Genomic DNA, 16801 nt, shown 5'->3' with positions numbered 1-16801 from the left:
TACTTCATCTAGCAGATAAATACTCAATTAGGTTTGTTACTACCTTGATCTGCCCTTGATCTGCTGAACAACTATGTCGGAGACACCAACCTACTACCTTATCAGGATCTCGAGATATTGAACAATTTTACTAGCGCCACCTAGCGTATAAATTCCCAATAGGGTGACGACTGTTTATTTCGTTCTTAAACGCTAACAGTTGGCGCCAGCGGCAAAAAGTACAGGCAACAACCTTTCGAACATTCAGCTTCTTTCACTGGCCGCCGAGCGACGACACTGTTGTTTGTATTCCTCCCACTGATCGCGCTACGCTGGATTCTCAAATTTCTCAAACTTTCTACCCAAGCGCATGGAAGAATGGTAGTCGAAGAACTGTCAAAACGTTTATAAAATAATGAAAAAACGTAAATTACTTGCAATTAGGCAACTGGATCAACAAAGTAGTGATTAGAAATCAAGTGTAAAGTGAATACAAAACTTTTTGTGTTTAGTTCATCTTCCGTGGTGCTTTCTTTGCTTCAGGGTTTCGTTTTTACACTGAAAACATCTCTTCGTATTTTATCCAAAATTCATTTCGTAAAACAAGATTTCGTACATATAACGCTATTTTCATTCATTGTACGAATTATTTTTACCTGACAGGATTCCGCGATTCAGTGACTTTACGAAATAATCGTAAGATGTACGATATACAATTCGTAGATGTGCGTTATTGTGTTATTCGTAGTACAAATTGTTTAGTATTATGAAACTGATCGTTTAATCTACGAAATCATTCGTTGTTTTCTGCAACGAAAGGTTTCGTAGACACATTTTGTAAAATACAACATGACACGACCGCAGCCAAGGGAGGTAAGAAGAAGCGCGTATGAATGTTGAATACGAAACAAACGAATTTCGATTACGAAATGTTTAGTACATTATAACAATCATTGTTTGTTTTGATTTCGAGCTTGAATCATATTACGAAGCTGGTTGCAAACATTTTACGAAACTGTTTCGCTGCAGAAAACAACGAAAAATTTCGTAGTTCAACCGAACGATTTCGTAGAATAAAACAATATATATTTTCTGTGTACTACCACTGAAAAAGAGCCATCTATTGCCTTTCCTGTTTTGAATATCGCCCTATTGGTTTGGTTACTGTCAGATAGCCCTGTACTTCTTCTTCTTAGCATTAACGTCCTCACTGGGACAGAGCCTGCTTCTCAGCTTAGTGTTCTTATGACCACTTCCATTGTTATTAACTGAGAGCTTTCTTTGCCAAAGTTGCCATTTTCGCATTCGTATATCGTGTGGCAGGTACGATGATACTTTATGCCCAGGGAAGTCAAGGAAATTTCCATTACGAAAAGATCCTGGACCGACCAGGAATCGAACCCAGACACCTTCAGCATGGCTTTGCTTTGTAGCCGCGGACTCTAACCACTCGGCTAAGGAAGGCCCCGTAGCCCTGTACCTGCTTCCCAAATTTGCCGAAGACACTAATGCTGTAGCTCACCATGGTCTTGTATTATAGAAGAGTTTTTACTAGCGTCACCTAGTGGATTTATTTTCAATTAGATTTGTAATTGCCAGATAGCTCTTGATTTGCTCCATAGCTTTGCTGAAGCCACCAGCCTTCTGGATTAAAGAGTATTTCGAGAAATTCTGTAAATTTCTGCTAAATCCATCGAAAAACAAAAAAAGTTCTGCACATTTTTGTTTTGTAAAGTATGTTAGCTGGATGAAGGTTAATTGACCTTCCAAAGTAACTCAAAAACCAGGAAGATTGAGCCGACGAATGCCTTGTTTCGATACAAAAATTCATGTGTTCCACTCTCTGATTTCTCCGGTGGCCGTTACTTGGTTGTTTCAGTGGCTACAAAAAACCAAACTGGCCATTCACTCATAATTATGTGAGATAAATCTCATTCTCAAAAACTAAGGAAGATTGAGCAGTGGAATGCCTAGTTTTGATTGATACAAAGGATAAAATGTCCCACTATACGAGTTTCTCCGATGGCAATTCTTAGGTTATTTTAATGGCTCCAGAGATGAGACTAATCATTTATTCATTATTGTGTGATATGAGGATTCTACCCCATTACCCCGAATGCCATTAACTCGAACGACATAACCCCGAATTCCAAATCCCCGAACGACCCATCATCCCGTATTCGGGGTAATAAAACATCCGGGGAAATGTGATTCGAGGTAATGGGGTAGAATCCACTATACAGGTTCCTCTGGTGGTCATTCCTGGGTGAATCAAAGGCGACGAAGAACCAAAATAGTGTAACCATGTGAGAGTAGGTCACATGCTCAAAAAATCAGGGAGATTGAGTCGTTTTTTCTCTTATAAGCAGGTGAATTCAACTCACTTATAAAATATTCTTAACTGCTATGGCAAATGAAATGTAATATGTTATTAATCAAATGTTTATAAAAACTTAATTTTGTTTTACCAATTTAGGATGATTGTGTTTTCTAACACATAACACCTAGCTATGCAATAATACTAATGAAGAACTTAAAAAAGAGGGATTGAGCCGTCGAATTCCCAACTTTGGTACAAAAATCTGACCCTTTATAAGGGTTTCTTCGGTGGCCCTGATATTTCGGTGATTACTAAAGATTTACTTTTACTCATTCATTTGCGAGACCAGTAAGACTGAACCTTCAAATGCATACAAAAACTAATGCGTCACACTATAAGAGTTCCACGTGATCACTCCTGTGTGATTTCAATGGCTTCCAAGAACAAGAGTGGTCAACTACTCATTATTGCGTGATATGGGCTACATGCTCAAAAAATCAATGAGATTGAGCCGTAATATGTCTTGTTTTGGTACAAAAACTGAAATGTCCTTCAATACGGATTTCTCCAGTGATCATACCTTGGTTAATTTGCTGTCTACAATAAACCAGACTGGTCATGCACTCATTATTGTGTGAGATGAGTCACATATTCGAAAATCTGTCAAATGCCTAGTTTTTGTACAAATACTGAAATGTCCGGGTATCTTCGGTGATTATTTCTGGGATATTCCGGTGGTTTAACCAAAGTGGTAAGGTCATTAATCTATAATCAAACAAGAAGAGTCATAGGTGTTCAAAATAATAAAGATTGAGCCGTCACATGCCTAGTTTTGGTGTTGCAACTTAGTACGGGTTTTCCGGTGGCTATTCCGGTCCTCTCCTCTCTCGGTTGGTTTTGGGCATGAATCCGAGAAATTTTATCGAATTGTCCAGACTCAACTCTAGTTTATTTTGAAGCCATATGTGTTTCAATGATTGTTGTAATGTATACGACTTTAATACAAAAACCTAAAGGCTTATAATGATACACGAGCGTTTGAATCTTAAGGAAGCTACTTAGTTCACAAATTTTTCATGTCTATATCGAAAGAAGGAAAAGCAAGGAACAGGTTAATATTGTCATTTACAATTCAAATGTTGTTGTACCTAAATGTCAATTATCTTCACGTCAAGCTAAATTTGCATCCAACTTCACAGTCCACCGAATAATGTGCTGTATTGCCCATGAAACGGCGAACGCGATGAAAAGATTCGTGGGAACAGTTCCGACCGTAAGCGCCTCAAATTGCATCTATTTTTGAATCTGCACACATCCCCCCTCTTATGTCCCTGTCTTCAACCACTTTCCATTCATTCATGCAACAAAGTTTTGATTTCCTCATTTTTTTCGAATTTATTTCGTTTCGTTGATTTTATGATTACTTGTATGATTTGCTTTGATTTGTTTAATTTTTCTTTGAGTTTGTATTGTGAGCGTTCCTGCTTCGTTTCAGAAATCTTTTGATTTTGTTGATTTTCTGTGAGTTTCATTTTTTTCGTTTGCCAACAGTCATTCATTGTTCGAAACTCTTTCCACCGTCATCGTGCGATTTTATAAATAACATCCCATTTTTTCTCGATTACAACACATGTCTTCGTGTTCTTCATCCCCATCCGTCTCAATTGCCGCCTCATGTGTCGGGATGCAATAAAACCAACAATTCGGCACCCAAACTTCGTGAAACGCAAAATTAAATCCCAATCATAAATCACACCGACCCGTATAATTCATGTCATAACTGTCCTTCGGAAAATCGAAAACTTTCACTCGCATCAAAAAAATGGCTCGACACCGACACAGGCACCAAACACGTCGATCCAGACACCGGAATCATCTACTTCAAGTACGATTTCGGCTACGAGTTCGGAATCATTTTCCCGGGCGAAGGCCACCGAATTGTTGCCGGCACTAGCCGAAGCCGTAACCAAAAGCAACTCACCAACGGAAACACCAAACATAAACATCCACTGTACCAAAGTGCGTCCCCATTCGGACCTTCCGGTGCTTCCTCGGTGGAGGTTCCGGTCATTCACGAGCGCACCAAAGACTATGCCCGCAACTGTAGTCCCACGCCGTTCCGGCGGTCGGCTTCCGTTCCGGCACCGGAACTGCAAGCCAGTCGCTACAGCCACCAATCGACGCCGCCTTGCAGCTATCCGGCCAGATACAGCCGACCGGGAAGCTCTAGTGGTCGTTCGACGCCCCGAGTTGGCTACTTCCGGCCACTGTCTCGGTGCAGCACTCCAGGTTAGCGGAGGCGTCACACTTGCACTGTCTGTGTCCCATTTTGCCTGTCCTTTGAATGTTGCGAGTTGTCGATGTCGTAGCTCTGGGATTTTCCGTAATCAATGCTTTCGTTGTTCAGCTTCCGGGGCCTGAATGGCTCTTGAGTTTTGATCACTCCCGAATCGCTTCTTGGATGTTTACTGATGATTGATGACAGATTTGGAGTGCTTAACTAAATTGTCCGAAATAGTGTTCTGTGTGTGCTATTAACATTTCAGTTAACCTGCAGTTTATTGCGCTTTATAGAAATTTATGTCGCCAAAAAATAGGACAAACTGACACGAATATCACAATTTTTACTGAACATCTTTTGTTTCAGTGAGGTAACTCAGGTAGGTCATATGTGGAAATACTAGTTCCAGAATGCTGTCCTGGGGAACAGCAGCTCCTAAAATGTGCGATTTAAATGATAACTGAATTATTCTAACATTTCTACTAACCCTGTTGAATGATCAGTTGACTAGTAGAACAAACCAAATTCGTTTCACGTAAAACTTGATGAGTGGTTGAAAGTCTATCTATCTTATTTTTTTTTTCATCGGTACAAGTTGAATTTTCGTTGAATTGAATCTTCATCCTGCTCAAAATAATTTAATCCAAAAGGACACGGATTGAGGAAAGCAAGTTAATTGAAAAAAAGTTTAAAAGCTTATGAAAAAATCTAAATTAATCAGTTGCCCCTCTAAATTGTGCCCCTAAGTAGCTGAGATTCATTCTCGACGCTTTTTTGCAATGATATCTTAGATGGAAATACGTTGTGTGTAGCCTTTCAACAAGTTTCACGTTTTTACTTTAAAGCTAAGTATGCTGTTTCGCTCAAGAAAAGTAAAGAAATTTCTTGACTGAATGGGTCAAGAAATTTCCTACAGAGAGCCCCCTTTTAAGTGACATTTCTTCTCAACTGCGTACTGCGATCAGAAAAATGTGATTTTCTTGACCATTTCTTGGAAGAAATTTTCCACGCATCGAGATAGGCGATTCCTTTTCTTGTCAGTAGCAAACCAGCCTTATAGTGCACATTTAAAACATTCGATTTAGCCCGTGAAATACTCATTTGGAAAACAGTTGTCCTCATGCCTATTATTGACCCTCGCGGGATCCATAAGAGGAATGTTTACAAATTTGACGTTTCCTATTATGGACCCTCCATTTGATTCCAATGTAATCCGACTCGCTGCCGACGTGCCTATTATAGACCCGCCTAGAAATACTTATTATGGACCCTCTTGCGTGGTTTCATTTACAAAACTGTTTAAATTTCTTCTATTTATGCACCTTAGACCAAATATTTTGCCTGAAATTTCTGACTTACAATGCAATAGAAGTTCCCCCGGTGGATTTTCATAGGAATGTTGGAAGTGATTTTTATTCATACCACCCAATGGGCGGTATGAATAAAAAGCGTTGAACTTTACTACATGTAGCATCTACTCAAAAACAAAATTCACAAAGTTTACTACACTTTTGGTATGAATAAAAAACCTTTCGAACATGTAGTATCTGCCTGAAAGAGACTGGCGAAGAGGAAAAATATCGACGTCATATGCAGCCCAGATTCCGCTGTAGCGAAACGTCAAAGGCAGCCCGTCGTGGAAAAGTGAAAAGTATTGTATTCAAAATAAACTGTTAGAAAAAAAGCTCAGTCAACCGAGCAGTTTTTCCAAAGATGATGATAAATCTAAACACAAGGCTAGTTATTTCTAATGTATGCTACGTTTTCTGACATGAAATTTCACTCAAAAGCTTATTTATGCTTCGGTGTGATGCAAGTGCAATATTTTTTTTGCTGAGATGTTCATTGGACAGTTTGCACAAATTGCGCATGATTGATGAAAATACAGAGTGCAATAAGAAAAAACTCAGCAATCACAGAAAAAGAAGACCGTCTTCGCGAGTCCCACCTCAGGTACCTACTACTTTCGAACATGAGCAATGACTGATAATGCATGTTGATAAAGTTCTTTTCAGAGTGCAGAGTGATGCAGCACGTTATGAAAATTCCATTCAGAGTGACTATAAAATCATGCACATATGCCAAATTTGTCGCTTATTCACACTACAAATCATGTGAAAATATGAATATTACTACATTCCCGCTATGCATCGCGTAATCGATCATGAACACAAATTCATGTATTTACACGATTTGAAGTGTAAGTTTGCGATAACCATTCCCTTTATGTGCATGTGAATTTTATAATGATTTGACAACAAAGATGTTTCTGAGAATTTTGGAATTTTTTTAAAAAATCTGTATCTTATGAAGGAATTTTAATTATTACATTAATTTTAACAATCTCAAAGCATGAGTAGCAACCTCTGAAGCTTATTGCCAGTAGCTTTGTAGTAAATGCTACCGTTGTTTGTAGTATGTTCGAATGGTGTAGAAAGAGAAATGACACAAACATGTTCCACTCGTGTTCCACATATAGTGTTTACTACCGATAATGTAGTGAACTCAACATTACTACATTTTATTCATACCGCCCAATGTCTTTGCTGTTGCGTGTTGATTGACAATTGATTCACTGGTCAAAGCCACGCAGTGTTGCCAAGATTTCTGTCTCTTTCGCTGAAAAAGACCCACTTTAATTTTTTGACCCAATTCTGACTTTGTGTTTCTATCCTATCATAACTCCCTATGATAGGATGAAGATTATCTATTCTACATAGAAATAGAAACATTCAGATGTTTTTTTTTTGTTCTGTCAGCTTTTCACAGACCAAATTTTCTAGACTGAACAAACAATTTCGCCAAATATGTGTGCCATCCAAATTCGTCTCAAAATGCGGCTGATTCGTGGCTGTCGAAGAGATTCACCTGCAGTTCGTATGGAAAAGCTGCCGAAGAAAACTAGGCTGCCGACAATGCACACTGGGCCAGGAGCAGAATTTAGCCAGACAAAACCTCTAGCGCTTTATGGAAAGAATTCACTTCAACAGAAAAGTAATCGCCTATCTCGATGCGGGGGAAATTTCTTGCAAGAAATGCTCAAGAAAACTCGAAAACTTATTCATATAGACTCAAGTCAAAAAGTATACAAACATACTTTATCAATCCTACGTGTTTCGCAGACGAAATTCTACACGTTTCGCTCTGAAGCAACTCGATTTTACACTTTTAGAACGTTTAATTTCCGGATTTACAAAACGACGCAAGTAAGATTTTCCACTTTCGCAACCTAACCACTACTTTCGCCGCCCCGCTGTATGGAGAGACAAAGTGACTTAACCACGAATCAAAACAAAACACAACTTGTGTCGATTTTACACTGGTGGAAAAACGTCACAAGTAACTGAATAAAACGACTTATCATAACATTCTTGTGTGAAATAATAGGAACTCCATAGTTTTTCAACGCGAGCTCATTGTATGCAAAATTTAAGCAATGTACACGTCGAAAACATGTTAAAACGGTGATTTATTTTAAAACAGTTTTAGAAGTCAGGTTGTGATTCTTCTGAATTGATTTTCTCAAAACCGTATGGAAGTTACTTACGTCTATTTGAAAAAGTTATCGAGAAAAGCTTTTTTTTTCGCAGTACGCAATTGAAAAGAAATGCCAATTCAAATGGAGCTCACTGTTGAAAATTTCTTGACCATTTCTTGCGCAGAATTTTTTACTTTTCTTGAGCGGAACAGCATACCTAGCTTTAGTAGTGCATTTTTCGGGGTTGGTGTCAAAGGACACTTATCTTGAATTTATTTGTTCTCTGATTTGATGATAAAAGTAAGTTGGAAATTTCGCCGCATAAGTGGCGCTGCGATACAAACTTTTTTTTTCACATTCTAGAGCTTTCGCGTCTTCGGTAAAGTTTTAGAACGTGTAAAAATACGATAAGTTTTCGAAGACACCAACGTTCTTGAACTTGAAATAACAAAATTATGGTAAAAAATGTGAAAATTACTTGAATTCCACTTTTTTTTTCACTTTACACGTCAAAAACGTATGCATGAAAAAAAATCTTGTTTTTATTGAAATATTTTGATTTTTGAACAAATTATTGTAAAATTATCATAATTTGTAACACATCTTTACTTAAAAAGTTGCAAGTTTTTGCAAGAACTCCCGAAAGACACTATATTTCATCTACCAAATGTCAAAGTTTACCGGATGTATATTTTAATATATTTGATTAATCCGTTTTTATGTTTTGCTGCCAAATTTTCGCAAGTGCTCTTCAAAGAGTATAAGATCACAGTTCTAATGACGCATTTTGGTCGATCCAAGCCAAAATAAGCCATGTCTATTAGGTGTGTTTTTGGAAAAATGTCACAACTTAAAGTGAAAAATTTGCGAACAAATTGGAAAAAATGGATTTCCCAAAATATCTACAAAGTAAGATTGGCTCATTATTTTCGAAGTTTCGTGGGTTTAGATGAAGGTCCTAGCAATCGAGAAAAAAGCTGGAAACAAACCAGGTAAAATTCCTTAAGGAATATCTCGATTCATTGAAGAATCCCTGAAAAAAAATATTTAAAAAACATTGTTGCAATTCTTGCTGGAATCTTGAAGAAAACTTTAGAGATGTTGGCGGAATGCAGTGAAAAATGTGTTCCACTTGGAAATAGTAAGGATCTCTTAGTGAATTTCTAAAACCTATAAATGTTTTCTTTGAAGGTAGGAATCCATGCATCTATTTTTGGAAAATGTCTTGAAAAAATCACATCACTGGAAAAATAACTGGAGGAATCAATTCCTGAACTAATCCCTGGCAGTGGTGGAAAAGTTCGTATCACGAAGCAGCACTCGTGAGTATAACAAATATCACAGACTCGCGAGCTGGCTAAGTGTGAGTAAGTCCGCACCCGTCTGCTCGGGAGAACATGTCAAAAGAAGTAGCATCAAGCTCGGGATCAGAGTCAGATCGCTACGCTCGGGAGCATTTGATTTTGTTTTTGTTCCAGTTCAGCAGAGATGTTCGCCACTTACCATCACTGATCCCTGGAGGAATAACTAACATCTCTCTTGAAAACCTGCGCATGTTTCCCCAATATTCAAATTTTTAGAACCTTAGAGGTTGTTTTTTTTTTTCAGGAGAATCCATTAGGAATTTCTGCAGGAATTCCAAGGGTTCCATCACGAATTTGTACATAAATACTTTCGACGAATCCTCAACGAAGTCCTTCACATAAATCTTCAGGAAATCTACTGGAGCTCCTCTAATTCCTTCGGGGATTTTATTTGAGAATTCCTTCAGGAAACCTTACAAGTATTTCCATCAGAAATTACTTCGTGGAATTCGTCAAGAAAATCATCCGGGGATTACCTCCAGAAAATGCTTTTAGGATTTTCACCAAGAATTCCTCCGGTGATTTTTTGCAGAAAGTCTTCCGGGTATTTCCTCCAGGAATGAGATTTGCTCCAATAATTCTTCCAGGGTCTTCCTCCATGAATTTCTCCGGGGACTTTCTCCAGGAATTCCTTCGAGGTTTTTCTGCAGGAATTCCTCCTGAGATTTCGTTCAGGAATTTCTCTGGGAATGTCGTCTAGAAATTCATAAAGAAATTCCTCTGTAGATTTAACCCAGGAATTCCTTCGAAGATTATCTCAGAGATTTCATCCAAGAATTTCTCTGGGGTTTTGCACCAGAAATTTCTCCGGAGATTTACTCCACGATTTTTTTCGGAGATTCCCTCCAGGAATTTATCCGAGTATTTCCTCCTGGGATTCCTCCGGGAATATCCCACAAAAACTACTACGGGAATTTTCTCCAGGAAATCGTCAGAGGTCCAATAGCAATTTCTGCGAGGATTTCGTCCAGCAATTCCTCCGGGGAATTTTGTCTCAAAATTCTTACGGGGATTTCATTAGGAAATTCCATAAAATTCACTAGACGATTTCCTCCAGGAATTTCTATGAGGATTCACACCAGGAATTTAGCCGAAGATTTCCCCCAGGATTGCTTCGAGGTTTTAAAGGGATATCCTCTAAGAACTCATCCAGAATTTTTTCTCCCGAAATTTCTCAGGAGATTTTCAATAGAAATTTCTTCGGAGATTTCACAAGCAATTCCTCCAAGGATGCCGTACAGAAATTTCACCAGGATTTTTTTTACAAGAATTACTCCAGAGTTCCTCCGGGCATTTCTCCATAAATTTCTTCAGAATTTATCCACGATTCGCTTTTTAGTTTCTCCATGAATACCTTTGGAGTTCTTTCAGAATTTGTGCTGGAAATCTCTTCGGAGCTCCTCCAGGAATTCTTTCAGAGTTCCTCCGTAAAATTCCACCGAAGTAACGACGGGAATTCCTTCGGAGATTCACCGGGAATTTCTTCGAATTTACTTCAAGGATTCTCCAGGAAACCTTTCAATGTTTCTCCAGCAATTTTTCTGAGTTCCTCCAGGAATTCCTTTAAAGATGCACAAAGTGTTTCTTCAGAATTCCTCTGGAATTTCCTCTATAGTTCCTTTATGGATTTCGACGGAGTTTCTCTAAAAATTATTCATCAGTTCCTCCAGGAATTCCTTCGGAGTCCCTGCCGAAGTTTTGCAGGGTTCCTCATGGATTTTTTTTTTTGAGTTCTTCGTGGAATTTGTTCGGAGTTCCTCCGGGAATTCTTTCGGAGCTTCAACGGTAATTCCTCCCAAGTTCTTTCAAAAATCTCTCCGGTTTTCTTTCAGCAAATCTTCTGAATTTTCTTATTTGAATACCTTCAGTATTTCCTTCTACAGTAGAGCTCCACCAGGAATTCCTTTGGATTTCCTCCATATTTCCTTTTGGAATTTTTCCGAAGCTCTTCTAGGAATTTCTCCAGCGTTGCTCCAGAATTTTTTTCGGATTTCCTCCATCAACTCCTTCGCAGTTCATCCTGAGTTCCTTCTGCAATTTCTCCAGAGTTTCTTCAAGAATTCCTTAAGAGTTTCACCAGGATTTCCTTCACAGTTGCTCAAAGAACGTTTTCAGAGTTCATCCAGTAATGCCTCCAGACATCCTACAGGAAATCCTCCTGAGCTCCACCGGAAATTCATTTAGAGTTCCTGCGGAAATTTCTTCAGAGTTACTCCAGGATTTGCTTCGTAGTTTCTTCAAGAGTTCTATCTGAGTTTCTCTAGGAATTCTTTCGGAGTTTCTCCAGGACTTCTTTGGGAGTTCCTCTTGAAATTCCCAGAGGAATTGTTTCAAAAGTTTTGCCACTAATTCCTTCGTATCTCCAACGCGAATTCCTTCGGTACATTTGCATGGATCCACCAGGAATTCTATCGGAGCTCCTCCAGATATTGCTCAAAGTTCCTCCAGAAATTCCTCCAGGAATCCTTCAAAAATTCCTACAGATTTCCTTTGAGGTTTCCTCCATAGTTCCTTCGGAAATTTGTTTGGGTTTTTCAGGAATTCCTTTAGAGGTCCTCCAAGAATAGCTTCAGAATTTGTTATGGAATTCCCACGCTCCCAGCTCCACCGGGAATTCCTTCGGATTTCCGCTATAGTTCCTCCAGCAATTCTTCAGAGTTCGTTCAGTAATTCCTCGGGAACCCTCCGGAGCTATACTCTGTTTTCTTCTAGAGTTACTCCGGTAATTCCCCTAGATTTACTCAGGGAAGTCATACAGAGTTCCTCCGATAAATCGTCCAGAGTTTCTCTCAGAATTTCTCAAGAGTTTCTCTCAGAATTTCTCAAGAGTTTCTCCTAGAATCCCTCCGAATCTCTTTCAGTGCCTTCCTGATATCCCTTCAGAGTTCCTCCAGCAAATCCTCGGTAGTTCCTTTGGAGCTCCACCACGAATTCCTGCTGATTTCCTCCATAGCTTCTCCGGGATTTCTCGAGAGTTCCTTAAGGGATTACCTTAGATTTCCTACAGAATCGCCTTCGGAGGATCGCTCGAAGGAATTTTTCTAAGATTTTTGTCAGCTCTCCTCCAGAAAAACCTTCGGAGCTCCATCGGTAAATCCTTCAGATTTTCTTTGAGGGTCCTCCAGCAATTCCTCGGGAGTTCTTCCAAAAATTCCTTCGCAGCTCCTCCAGATATTCTTCCGTGGTTCCTCCAGGATTTTCTCTGATAATTCCTTCAGACTTGCGCCACGAAATACTCCAGAGTTCCTCCGAGAAATACTTCAGTGTTCCTCCGGAAAATCCTGCAGAGTTGACCTGGGAATTCCTCCACAAATTTTTAAAGAAGTCGTCGCAATTGCTCAATGCAATGTTCTGCTAACTACGTTATTGTAAACGTTGTCCATAGATACTTTCCCTGAAAAACGGGGAAAATGTACATCAAGTACAATATTTGCTATTACTCTATTTCCCACTGTTGACACAGAAAAGAAAAATAAGCCAGTTGACTTAGGAGGGTCACCGTCCCTCCTCCGCATCTTCGCGCTTTCGAACTATCTCAAGGCAAGCCAAAGATGATTCAACCAACGAAAGTGAAAATTTCATTTCCTCCAACATTGTAACACCCAAAGACAGAATGCTCTGAATCATGGATCGAATTAATCATCCTTGACGGGTTGATCGTGTGAATGAAGGACGGATTACGTCAAACTGGATAAGTGCCTTCTTACCGCAACATCATTAGTCGGGAAACTAAAACAAATTTCTCTCGTAAATTAGATCACCGGGAAGTGGATACAAATATCGATTTAATCCCCTTCCCATACCTCATCATTGGGTGCAATCTGACAGAACGACAAGTGCTAAATCGTGCTCGTCAAATCGCCAGAGGGGGATTAACGCCACTTCGAGATCAGCTCGCGCAAAACAAACCCGATTATCGACGGACTGCGGCGAGAAATAATTCGAAATTAACTCGAAAGTACATTGAAATAAATTTTCCCCTTTGGACTACGTGTGCAATGTTCCTGCTCTGAGAGCATACCCAAGAGGAACTCACTTCTAGCGCAGAGCTCACCGACACCAGTTTGCCAAAAATGCCCTCCTCTTCATTTTCGTGTCGAATTCTTCGGATTTCTTTCGATAACAGAAAAAATAAGTCATCGAATTTGCGCAAGTTTTGACCTATTCACATCTAGGTTCCCCCAGCTCCTGAAAAGCGGAACGAGGGAACACTTGAAGAGGCCACAAAACACACGCAATGATCTATTAAAGATTTGTCGCCACTCATTTAGTCCCCATCGAAGCTGACGGGCGGTGGCAAAAAGAAATCTTGACGGATTGGCTAAAGTTAGAACCACCACCGAACGCGGTTCGCGGCGGATAAATTTATGTAATATACCGCTAGCAAACGAGCTAGCAAGCAATTGTAATAAAATCGCGTAACATCTTCGTCGAGTTGTCGCCTACCCAGCGGGCGCCACAGAGGTCCAGATTTCGAAAACAGCTGATCAAAACCCAATTACCAAATATGTTATTGGTTTGTCAAATGACAAATATGCATTCACAATCTCAGATTGTTGAAAACACAAACGAAAATTTTGAAAGAAAATTGTTTCTCTGCATTTTTAGACTCTTAATGGGTATTAGAGCGATTCAAAATTTAAAAATATTTGAAAATCCTATCTCCCATATTGTGCTTACCATCATTAACATTAAAATAGTGTTTTGTGAATTTTTCAGCTTTGTTGGAGGTGATTTGTCCCAAAGGTTTTTATGGAAATAACTATGGAGAAATTTTGAAAAATGTTACAAACACTTAGTATTGTAATTTGAGTACAACCTCATCACCCCATATTGAAAACTCATTCTTCAAACCATAATGAAGGATGTTGCTAAAGAAAGAAACCCCTTTTGAGCTAATTTTGTTTTGGATATTTGTATTTGTTTTCAGGGCTATAATCCCATATGCAGCTAAATAATAGTAAACAACCAATAAATATCTCTTCTCCTATCGGTCAGATTAAATTGCTTTCTTCAGCAAATTTCTTTATAATGGTTTGAAGAACGAATTTTTGATATGGGATAATGAAATTGTACTTATGTACATTCGAGTACTAACGTGTTTTGGACATTTTTTAATATTTCTTCACAGTAATTTCCATATAAATCTATATCGCTTTTGGGCCACCTTTAGAACCATAGTTTTATGTTAAGGGTGGTTAGAAAGATATGGGAGATAGCCTTTCGCTTTAATTACTATCTACCACTTTGCCGTGTTTTGATTGCCTTTTCATTATGTATAAGCGTTATTAAAATCTTGAACAAAATATATATATATATATATACAGTAGACTGATGCAAATTTTGAAGTTTTTGCTCCCCTATGCTTAAACGATGTCAATTACGATGAAAATGATCTTCCCAAAATTTGAAGTGATTCGGAAGAAATTTGGTTCTGCACACGCTATTTGAAGTTTATATGGAAATTACTATGAAAAATGCAAACCTTTTGTGTTCAGTCCTCTAACTGCTTGACATAATAATATATGGCAAAGTGAACACACTCATCTCATGTGAAATTCTCCCAGCTACAACTTTGCCGAATACCACATTTTGATGGGACGTAAGGATAATTTGGTATTATTGATAACAAAGTCCAAACCATGCTGAGATGATCATTCAATTACTTTCAGAGCAACACTGCTTTTTTGCTGTAGAACATAGTAGCCTGGATTACTTTGATCTATTCTTCCCGCCAGGAGCACCATTGTTGCCTGCCGAACAGTTGGTGAAGCATGCTACATGCAAACCAGCTTTATGATGATGAATAACAATTTATCCGGACGTCCAATCAAAAAGTGGTCTTCGGCAAATTTGTAGCTGGGAAGTTTTCACATGAGATGACTGTGTTCACTTTTTCATAAAATATTATGACGAAGAGATAGAGGGCTGAACACAAAAGATTGGCGTTTTCCATAGTAATCTCCATATAAACTTCAAATGGCATGTGCACAACCAAATTTCTTCAGAATCACTTAAAACTTTGGGAGGATGCTATTTACCATAATTAAAATCGTTTAAGCATAGGGGAGCTGAAGTTTCAAAATTTGCATCACTCTAATATACAGCCATTCCATGAAAAACAGATCTAGTGGGTCACCGAAATCCGTGAAAATTTGCGATTTAGTTCCTTATCCAAAATAAAGATACACGCGTCTTTGGATTTTTTGATTAGGGGGACCATTTCCGAAATAGGGTGACCAGAACAATCGCGATTTTGCTAAATTTTTATTTAAAAAATAATTATAGCTTTTGAACCGTTCGACCAGTTTTCAAGCTAAAGATTTTGGCTTTGCAGAAAATATATAAATTTACACAAAAATTGTTTTAAACATGAAAAAATAACAAAAATTTCAACCATTATGCCTAAAAACAAAAATTTGGCGTCCATTATGTTTGGCAAAACGTCTTTATGTAAAATGCCACCCCACGCAAATATATTTTGTTCAAATCCTCTTCTAAGTGCAAGTGATCGATTAAACGAGAATCCTCTTGCCTGCGCACCAATTCCATTAAGCAATATTATGCTTGAAATTGCCGAGCTGAAGTGTTCAGCAATCAAAATTGCTGAAAATCATTAAAAATTGCTAAAAATTCAGCATATTAATGCTGGGAAACAGCAAAATTTTCTGAAAATTTCAGCAATATATAGCAGAAAATTGCAGCAAGGCGGAATTCAGCGAAAAAAAAAATTGATGTGTGAGTTTGCCTAAAAAATCGATTATTGGAAACGTTGGAAGCCTGAAAACAGTGTTGACAGACTCACTCTCAATCAATGAGCTCTCACGCGAGAGCAAACTCATCAGAGATCTGCTTCGGAAATGAGAAATGCTTGAGTTTATCGTGTGTAAAATTACTTAATCACGCTCAAGCCGTCGAAAATTATTCAGTCATAAAATTCTACTAACTAACAAGACTAACACGAAATAATTGCGTTGTGTGAGTGAACTGTAGAAATATGAGACAATGAATCAATCGCATGAGTCAACTCATCCACGATTTTTTGACTGTTGAGTTGCGTGAGTAACAACTCAAGCATGAAAAATTTCAATTATGAGTTATGAGAATTTGAGTTTCTCACTGCGCTGCCTGAAACTGTATGAAAAACAGCAGTTTTGTTGAAACATTGTTCTATGAAAACCTAATAATGGTAACTTTGCACAAGATAGGATCCAAGCAATTCTCGTTGAAACCAGGCCACTACCGGAAGAAATCATTAGAATTCTAACTGATGTTCTAGAATGTCACTGATCACTAGAATACGCCAAAACTTTCAATTTTCTCAAATTGATAGACCCCTCGTACACCAGCTAGCTATACAGTTTGCGAAAAGATCATTT

The 16801-nt window shown here is 38.5% G+C and overlaps 1 protein-coding gene across 16 annotated transcripts in view; it reads left to right on the top strand.

The window, feature by feature from the left end:
• LOC5566335 (titin) overlaps positions 1-16801 on the top strand; it is a 446003-nt gene that overhangs the window by 361840 nt on the left and 67362 nt on the right. For 12 of the 16 annotated variants that reach the window (XM_021841049.1, XM_021841034.1, XM_021841050.1 and 9 more), the window contains one exon: positions 4142-4588. The exons of the other annotated variants lie outside the window; for them this stretch is intronic. In XM_021841049.1, coding sequence (XP_021696741.1) covers positions 4142-4588 — 447 coding nt within the window. The remainder of the gene's footprint in view (positions 1-4141; positions 4589-16801) is intronic. 16 annotated transcript variants of the gene reach the window in all.

This window comes from Aedes aegypti, chromosome 2 (assembly GCF_002204515.2).
Source record: "Aedes aegypti strain LVP_AGWG chromosome 2, AaegL5.0 Primary Assembly, whole genome shotgun sequence".
NCBI classification, from domain to species: domain Eukaryota; kingdom Metazoa; phylum Arthropoda; class Insecta; order Diptera; family Culicidae; genus Aedes; species Aedes aegypti.
This window is presented reverse-complemented; position numbering and strand designations above follow the sequence as displayed.